This window comes from Paralichthys olivaceus, chromosome 10, assembly GCF_024713975.1.
Source record: "Paralichthys olivaceus isolate ysfri-2021 chromosome 10, ASM2471397v2, whole genome shotgun sequence".
Lineage (NCBI taxonomy): Eukaryota > Metazoa > Chordata > Actinopteri > Pleuronectiformes > Paralichthyidae > Paralichthys > Paralichthys olivaceus.
In genome coordinates, this window is record NC_091102.1 from 9199575 (window position 1) to 9209142 (window position 9568).

General features: G+C 42.2%; 1 protein-coding gene across 1 annotated transcript; it reads right to left on the reverse strand.

The window, feature by feature from the left end:
• Positions 1–101: 101 nt before the first annotated feature.
• gpr143 (G protein-coupled receptor 143) lies at positions 102–9497 on the reverse strand. Its single transcript, XM_020089676.2, has 10 exons — positions 9368–9497; positions 6535–6828; positions 5402–5511; positions 4718–4812; positions 4349–4441; positions 4022–4131; positions 3824–3932; positions 3428–3545; positions 3084–3339; positions 102–1087 (listed from the first exon to the last, which is right to left on the reverse strand). The coding sequence occupies exons 2-10, from the start codon at positions 6788–6790 to the stop codon at positions 984–986; spliced, it is 1251 nt and encodes a 416-aa protein (XP_019945235.2). The 5' UTR covers positions 6791–6828; positions 9368–9497; the 3' UTR covers positions 102–983.
• Between the last annotated feature and the right edge of the window lie 71 nt (positions 9498–9568).

Sequence of the window (9568 nt, forward strand, 5' to 3'; positions counted from 1 at the left end):
GACGGACAACCAGCACACAAAGCCTCTGACCACTGGCTGCAGCTGACACGAAAATCCCATGCAACCACTCAAGACATTAAGAAGGTGTCACCAACAACAGGTTAAGAAATATTCAGGGAATTTAATAAAGTATAAAATAAATGTGTGCAAAAATACAAGATGGATAGTTGGAAAATACAGTAACTTGTTTAAATACGACACTAAATACATTCTGTTTCGCCCTAGAAGTGTAAAGACAAAGAGTGCATATCACAAATTGTGATTGTGTTCTCGGTGCTCCACCATAGCCATGATCTGAGGACCTCATTAAACCATCCAATTGTTAGTAGCGACGGGCAGTGTGTACAGAGGACAGGGACTTAATCAACGCAAGCACAGGTGCTCATGTAGGACATCCATTCAGTTCACTGTTTGTTATTCTGTCTGAAATTTGGCAGCAAAACTAGACTGTGTCCACTTTCCTCTGCACCAGCTCTGTGCAGTTTGTAAACAAGAGGACGACTGTCCTATTTTGTTTGCCTACAACTTTTATCATTTTGCAGAGTTATCAAAAGAGGCATCGTTGAGTTGAATCAGTACACTTTTACCAGTGTATTTACACAAGTATCTACACTTTTACTTAAGTATAGGATGTGAGTACTTTTGCTATACCTCTGCACAAAACCCAGTGTGCGTCTAAATCGGAGAATCAATCAGGAGAAATATTCTTTTTAAAACACGCCTGTGTTGTAGCATTGAGAAAATGTCATGGTTGTTCTGTTCTACATGAGACTGTGCTGCGGCTTTGGGGCTGCACAGTCTACAAGTCTATGAAGTAACGCTACGACAGACTTGATATCGACTGAGCAGTTGATATCTGGGAGAATCTGGAAGAGCACAGTATCGGCTAAGGGAGGAAGAACATCTAAGACATGAATGTGAACTAGAAGAGCAGCATCACATCCACAAAAGCAGAGGGAGGTGTTGTTTGATGTGGACCCGAGCTAGTCCCTCACAGAGTTCTCCAAGGATTCTCCATCAGCGTCTATATCCTCATAGTCTCGTAGCTCGCTGGAAATGTGGATTTCAACTGTACTAGACTCTGAACCTAGCAAGACAAAATATAAGGGGGGGGGGTTACTGGGTGTAACCGCACATGACACCTTAACAAACAGCGTAACCAACTGTCCACAATTATGTGCATGTATTCACAAATGTATTTTGGGAGTTTTAAAATCATGTAAAACTTGAATGAGGACGTTTTTACTGCGTTTTATAATAGAGCTCGTAGATAAGCTTTTTTTTTTGGGTGAAAAAAAGATCAAAGGCCTTAAAAATGAGTGGAAAAAACTTTATTGTCTATCAGAGACACTTGAGTGGTGACACAAAACACTGAATAGCCTTTTGTACATGAACTACATGATGCACAGAATCAACTACAAAAAAGTAGAAAATTATAAAAAAAAAATAATCCCAAAATACATTTAATTAATACTAGACAGGCCTTTTTTCACAGCAGACATTTTGACTTGTCCCAGCAGGAAAAGTAGAGGTAGTTAAACATGTGACAGTAAAAGAACTCTGACGCTGAAGCCGGATTAATTTAGCCATGTTTACATCTGGACTTTTCCTGCTGTGACATTTGAAAACAGCTGTAGTGAAAACAGGGCCCATGTCATCACTAAGTTCTGCAACACAATGACAGAATAAATATTTTAAATTCAGAGTTCAACATACACACATGCAACTTCATTAGGTACAACTGTGCTAAAACGTATTCAGTCGACACACATATCAATATCAAGGGACTAATTATCTGGTTCATCTATATATTTAACAGCTTTGCCATTGGTTTCTGTGGAAAGCTCAGGCATAAGAATGAGGTCAGAATGTGGAGAATACATTTGAATGAAAGAGCATATGACTGCCTCTACGAATGGCTTGTAACAGATAAGTGAAATTGTTCCATAAAAGCGGCTCTAGTAACAAGGAAGATCTTTCTCTCGTAGCACATGAACACAGTGTGGTAACTGATATGAGTCTTTGAAGAGTTTGTGTCGAAAACATTCTGCTAAGAAGAAGAAACCACGCAAGTTTGGTGGCAGCATTCGTGGAAGATGAAATAGCAGGAAATGAAAAATATGAGGCTATTATAGTCAGACCTCAACATTTCAACTCAAAATCCAAAATATTCTTCTGATTTCTCTCAACATCATTTCAACTTTATTCACATCATTTCAACTTTATTCTCAAAATACAAATGGTTAAAGAATCTTCCTCCTTTATCAACAACTCTCAGTGTGATTATTTGGTACAATAGCAGCATCTTGATCTACGCTCAGAATTTCTGTTCCATCAGTTACTTATTCACATCAAATGTTCAACAGTTCATACTGTTCATAACTTCACTATGCTTCACTATTGTACGCATAGATTGAATGTAAAGATTGACGACGTTTCTCTACCCCCTCCAACTACCATGAAATAAAGCCACAAACGTAGCCACCTTGGTCTGAAGACGTCATTTGGAGCCAAAGTCTGCACAGTAGCCATCTGGGGATAGAGCCAAGTGCTGTCGACCAAACGCAACTCAGTCTCAACTGTCAGTGGTCAAATATCGAATTAAAACCAAACTTACTGGGAAGGTTATCACTTGAACATACATCAGTGTGATTAACACATCATCGATTCTGTTTTTATATGATGTGTATTTCCATTGTTTTGTCTAGGCCTCATCTGCTAACATGACCTACACTGCATCCAGCCACCAGGTGGCGATCGAGACGCGAGCAGCCCCGTCATTCATCTTTGTGCACAGTCTATGATTGCATCTATCAGAATTACAGTATATCATGGCTCATCCAAACCTGCACCATTGAAACGGTTCAAATTCTATTTAATCACAACAATAAAAAACTTCCCTGCTAATGAAAAAACAACGTGTTCCTCAGTGGATGATCTCACTCATCCCAAAGACACTTCATCTTAAGAAGAGCCAGTCCAGCAGCAGGAGACACCGCGCATCAAGAACTGTTGAGCAGTGCGGCAGCTTCACCAGCCCTGATACACAGGTGAGCTGTCACTGCCACCTAGAGGCCAATTACCTTCTGAGAGGACACTGATGGCGTCGGACTGGTGCTGCCCATTGCCTGCCATGCTCTTCTTGGCCTCCTGGATGTGGCTCTGGTAGAGAAGGGTAGTTCCCACCATGGGGTTGTGGCTGGCGGTGTTGGGCACCGAAGTGGAGAGCGAGTCCCAGGCCAGCTCCCTCCTCCGCTGCAGGCTGAAGTCGATGTCGAAGCCTGTCCAGCCGTGGAAGGCCAGGGTGTTGATGAAGGCCTGCATGGGGTTCAGGATTCCCTGGAGGAGTGAAAACAATCAATTCAAGTGTTGGATATTGATCAAATTTAAATTCTTTATTCTGTACGTTGATGTTTTTCTAACCCACCATAATGAACCATGTGATGAGGGCTGCGTTTCGAACATTCCTGAGACTGTTGTCGTTGATGTCCGTCTGCATCTCCAGGTAGAAGAGGAGGCTCTCGTTGATGATGTTGGGAACCCAGCTGAAACGTCACGGAAACAATGTTTCATCAGCTTTAAACAAGCTTTAAAATGCACTGAATGTTCTGGAAGTGTCTGACCCCAACAATCTCCTGCTGCCTTCTTCATATGTGAAAGACAAACCCAAAAGGGCTGAATCCAAGTTCAAGTCTGACAAAGGCTTTCGTCAAACTGCCCTTGTACTGCATTAGCAAAATCAAATGTCATTGCTTTGTGCTTCCCAATAATAAGTCACTCTGTTTCTTTACATCCATACACACGATAACAGACGCTCACATACCATATAAAGAACACCAGCATCATCTTGAAGAAGCGTATTTTTATCTCATTGGCCAGCCGCCTCTCGTTTTCTGTGTAGATTCCCTGTCGTCCTTTCAGTAAAGATGTCACTGGATTGGGGGAAAAAGAGAAACCAAAATGTGGTTATGTTATTTCTACTTTCGTCTTTTAAAATGATTGTCGAGGGGGAGGAGCCAACCTGCAGATATGGTCCTGTTGAAGAAGATGGGGTTGGCTGCGAGGACGAGCAGCATGGGTGCGTACGTGGTGACGTAATGAGGGATGGCATGCTGCAGGCCTTGCTCGCAACTGCAGAAAAAGGAAAAGGAAATCTTTTAGGTAAAAACTGACATTGTTAATGAGCAGTGGAACATTTTGGATAAACAGCAAGTATCATGTTAACTGGGTCAAAAGTCACTGACCTGAATTTCAAAACTTCAAGGAACTAAAAACTGAAAAGATTTTAGACACGCTGCTTTTATCGCTTGTTTCGGAAGAAAACACAGGGAAGAACAAAGAGACTCACTCAGAGATGGATGGGTAGTAGAGCATGGCCACTCCTTCGACACACAGCAGCACAGCCAGACCCCATGTAATCATGTGGTAGAGGATAATGGTGCTGATGGGGAAAGAAACAAGTCATGAGACTGAGCTCACAACACATGCTGCAGCTCTGTATCTTGAGGGCGACGTTTCATGCAGAAAACAATTGTACTTCACCGACTGCGATAAAAGAAATCTGACTTTTAAAAGAACCTCTAAGACCAACTTAATAACCAGTTCCAGGCTGTTACATTTAGAGTGGACTTTTTACACACTCCAGGTCAGCTCAGTAAAAAACTTTGTGCATCAGGTGATAGTGAATTTTGGTCATGGAAGATGAGGCTGTGAGCACCTGATTCCTGCCGATGTTTTCACCACCAGGAAAACGTCAACAGCGTAGCAGAAGGTCCACCAAAAAGAGGCGCTGAAAAACAACTGGATCCACATCTGTAACACATCAATCAGATCCATTGTGATACGATTAAATGCAGCTTGTTTTACAGATCCGTTCCTCTCAAAAGACACAATGACGCACATTTTACACTTTGAGGTTGAACACATTTATGTGTGAAATCGGGATTCTCCAGGATCCCACATGATGTGCTTAAAGCTTCCCTGTGTAGAATTTTGTGAAATCTAGTGGTGGAGTGCCATGTTGCAGCTGAACACCCCTCACCTCACCCTCCCCTTCCAAACATGAGAGAGAACCTGTGGCAGCCTTCAGTTGTCATAAAAACTCAAAATGTGTTTGTCCAGTCTGGACTAATGTAAAAAACATGGTGGCTTCTGTAGAAAGGACCCGCTCCTGTTGTAAAGTATTTCAATATAAAGGATCCATTCTAGAGTAAAGACAACCACAATTTGTACAATTGGTGAAAACAACGCTAAGATTGTTTCATATTAAATCTCTGCCAATAGATCTCATTCATCTAAATCTTACACACGGGACCTTTAATGATTTGATTTCAAAAGTGCTCAGCTCACGTAATGACTGGACAACTGAGGTTTTGAAACAAAGGTTTGTCCTCATACGTACTGCGCTGCCCACGCAGAAGACTTCAGGCCAGACGTCAGTGTTGTTGACCACTGAGATCTGGTCCATGATGTTGGGAAGGCCCAGCCACAGCGACGACCTCAGGATGATACCTGCAAGAGGAAAACAGCACACGCTCTCAGAATTGGACAGTTCCTGCTTTGGCAGCAAGTGGAAGAGGAGTAAAGCAGGAGATGTGAAACTGTTCTGGATTTAATTCACATTTAAACACTTCAAAGTTCCTTCATCCCCTCTAGTCTCTATTTCTATGAGCATTAATTAACGAGAGTCCTCTTAATTGCAGCTTTACATCATGGAACTGTCTCCATGTGCGTTTTACAAGGGTGTTTCCATTTCCTACATGAAACTGTTTGTTGCCGATGAGCCATGGAAAACACAGGAGCTCTCCCAGAGTCTTTATGTGATGCACGCTGTGTATTTGACTTTTGTTAAAACTGTGCCATGGGTGTTGGTTTGCAATGGAGGAGGAAACTCAGCAGACACATGTGATCACAAGACTTCATCTGCCTGAGTGTGAGTGATGGATGAACAAGTTGAAATGTGACACTGACGATGAATGAATGTGGTGCAGGGACCTGAGGATGAATTCCGCAGCCTTTTGTGGATCAATAACTGCAGCATCTGCTTGTTTTTCCAGAATGATTCATTCAAATCAACTGAAGGTCATCACACTGCTCACATGAGAGGAGTGGGATCACTCTTTTATTATATAAAGAGGAAAAAGCAGCTAAACACTCGAAATATATCTTAATTTGTCAAAAAAAAGTATTAATTTGGGAGATGGGGTTTACATTTATGGTGTGTAACCAAGTTTCCAATTGAAATAAGGGGAATGAGAGCATGTTTTATTGATGTGTAATTGATTTTAAAACTGTATAAAACATCTCTAAATTGCATTTCCAGCAGATAAATCACATTTTCATGACACATTATGTTTAAAGTTTCTTCCCTGTATGAATACACCAGGTCAGACTCGCAAATGCAGAGTAAGAAAAGGGTTAAAAACTAAATATTTGCGTGCGTAATTGGGCACAGCCACATGCGCTCTTAAGACCCACTTTATCTCTTCTCTTTTTTTAGGCCCATCGGCTACAGCAGAGGTTTTCACGCTTTACCTGTGCATCCCAGGATGTCACACACACTGATGATGAACAATATCCGCGAGGAGGACGCGGGCCTTGGCAGAGGATACTGTCCCAGTCTTCTGTAGCCTTTGCGCTTTGGCAGAATTTGGAGCACGGCGAACAGGAGGCTGAAAGCGGCGCTGCCCAGACTCAGAGCCCCGAACAGCACCGGCTGGAAGGTGACCACAAAATCCGTCGCAGCGTCCCGGTTCGGGCAGCAGAAGGTCTCCAGCCGGGGGGAAGCCATCACAGACCGGAGGTAGAGAAAGAGCGGAGAGAAGTTGGCTATGGTGTCAGCAGGGGAAAGGAGAATAGAAAAGAAAGGAAATGGCTGAGTCCATGACCCTGCTCCCTCAGAAATCACGGGGCTGAATCATCATGTGCTTCCATTTAATCCCTGCAGTTATAGCTTAACTGAGCCACAATACCAGAGGCCGACAAAGGACCGAGTGTGGTGGAGAACAGAAAGATTTGAGTTACAAGTGAGTCCAGCAAGGAACTCACAACTTTATACAAATGACTCCATGAGTGTGTCAGTCTTCCACTGCACTTCTCCTGTGCAAAAATACAAATCAATACAATACAAGTACAACAGGAGAATTTAATTTCATGGACACTAGGATTCAAAGGCCCTTCACCCCTGATGGGAAAATAGCTTGTGTGCAAAAAACACTGCACAAACCATTAGATGTCCTCCACTCACACCGACACAAAGAAGCAGCACATCAACACATTATAACAACATCAACATCTGTATATGGCTATTATTCATTAAAGAATCCAGCTGTATATCACTATGGCAACACAACAAAGGATTTCCTTCCTTCCTTCTTTTGATGCACCAGAAAACACGTCACACCACGACACAAAGACATAGCATTGAAATGCAAAATAGAAAAGACACAAAAAAAGAAAAGAGAAAAATAGAGCAAATCAAACAAAAAAAAAGTTGTAGGTCAAATTATAAATAAAAATATTGAATTATGTTACTAATTTCATTTCACTTATAATAAATTAAATCAAATTAAACTGACATATTTTCCAGAGTTGAACTGAAAGTGACACGCACAGGAGAGACAGTTAAGTAACTCTGACACACACACACACACACACACACACACACACACACACACACACACACACACACACACACACACACACACACACACACACGCCCCTACATTCACTGATAAGTGAGCCACTGACAGGCCTCACATCCACATGAACCTCATCCACTGACACATTTGGATTTGGTAACCAGTGTGTGAGTTGTTCCTCCACAGATTGAGACAATAAATATCCTGCGTTGTGCATTAATAAATGTGACCAGCAGGTGTAAACGAGGGACTGATTTACTGATGGAGACTTTGTTTTTATGCCATAAAGTTAAAACGACCTTGCCTTATAAAACAAAAGATTTTCCAAACAATGTCCAAACAATGAGGAAATAAAGTCATGAAAAAGTTCACTTTGTGCTGCACGGAGTGAAACGTAAATAATTTGTGTCTGGAACCAAAAAGTGAGGCCTCACAATAAATTAGGCTTCAGCTCCATTCTGGGATTCACAATAAGGACGGTGACATGTGGTGCACTTTGCTGTGGCTCGTTCCAGGATTTTAAACCTATTCTTGAAACACTTTCCCTCATGAATATTGATGCAGCAGCAGACGTCCACTGCACCATGTCCAGATACAGCAGAGGTCACAGCCGCTGCCGAACCTGCTCTCTGGGCCTGAGATCTGAGGAGACGAGTGGACATCTGAAGCAGCTTTATTTGGGGAAACAAAGCATCGAGGGCTTTCATTATTCACAGCTACAGAGGTGGCATTCATCGAGTTTGTACAATGCTATTCTAATCCATACGCACCTTCCCTGACAAGGCACAAAGTCACTTGTATGGGACGCTTGTGGCCTGTTTCCAGGGATTAACAACTCCCTGAGGAACAGAGCTGCAGTGTTGACTGGCTGTTTGAAACGTCTGCTCTCTGCTGCTGCCCCCTGCTGGTTTGCATGTTACATGATCGTGGCTCTCAAAACATTAGATATTGATGGAACTAAACATGTAGCTAAAAGTGAAAATGATGTATTACTGTGACACATTATTCGATCAAATCTGTAGTATAAAGTGCCACTAATTTAAATCAATAATCACATATCATTCTATCAAACAAGATGTTGTCAGATATGGTTTCCCCACAAAATACATAACGTACGTACAATTCAGGAAAACCCTGAATATGCAGATACTTTGTTAGTTTGAGGTATTTAACTGTTTAATACGTAACAGGACAAAATCAGTTTCAAGTTTCAAAATCAAACTCGTTCTGATGTCACAAAACATCAAACTCGTTCTGAGATGAGAAACTTTCCTCCTGCAGCAGATGAATGTGAATGAACCATCTGGTATCAAACTCTGCTCACACGTTACCGTTCTGAATCATGTTTGAGTCTTTAGAGATTCAAGCTCTACTTGAACTTTGAATGATGGTTTGAAACACACTCTGAATGTAGAAGACATTACAGGCACAATAAAGTGTTTGTTTTTGTACAATATTCACAATCACTTGAGTTTCATCAACAACGGCTCAGGAGGTAGGGCGGGTCGTCCACTAACCAGAACTTCTGTGGTTTGATTCCACAGCATTGTGGATTGTAACATCAGCATTTTAACATCTTCATGTATTTATACACCAGTCACCACATGCCCACAGGAAGTGTCAGAGTTTTTAAGACACGCACATGACTAACTTCAACCTACGTCCTCCCCCAGCGCCGCCTGCTGCTGCAGAGGATGGGTGTGGATGCACAGTGTCAAATTACAGACCTGCTCAACAGGCCCCGCTGCCTCTCCCTCTGCAACTTAATTGGTTGAGGCCCAACCGCTACTTTCAACCAGCCTGCTTCCTGAATGGCAAGTATTTTGTGTGAGAGGAAGTGACATCACGACACCAGAGTCCTGCCACACAGACACAGTGGAAACAGATGAGGACCAAACACTCTTCAGATGTGCTTTGACTCGCAGCTC

Bases quoted from the DNA above. Each gene is read 5' to 3' on its own strand.
- gpr143 (XM_020089676.2), bottom strand. From the start codon at position 6,790: ATGGCTTCCCCCCGGCTGGAGACCTTCTGCTGCCCGAACCGGGACGCT. The intron at 3,933-4,021 runs GTTGGCTCCTCC...CCCCCAATCCAG, and splicing joins CAACAGGACCATATCTGCAG to TGACATCTTTACTGAAAGGA. The intron at 3,340-3,427 runs GTGGGTTAGAAA...TCACTCCTCCAG, and splicing joins TCATCACATGGTTCATTATG to GGAATCCTGAACCCCATGCA.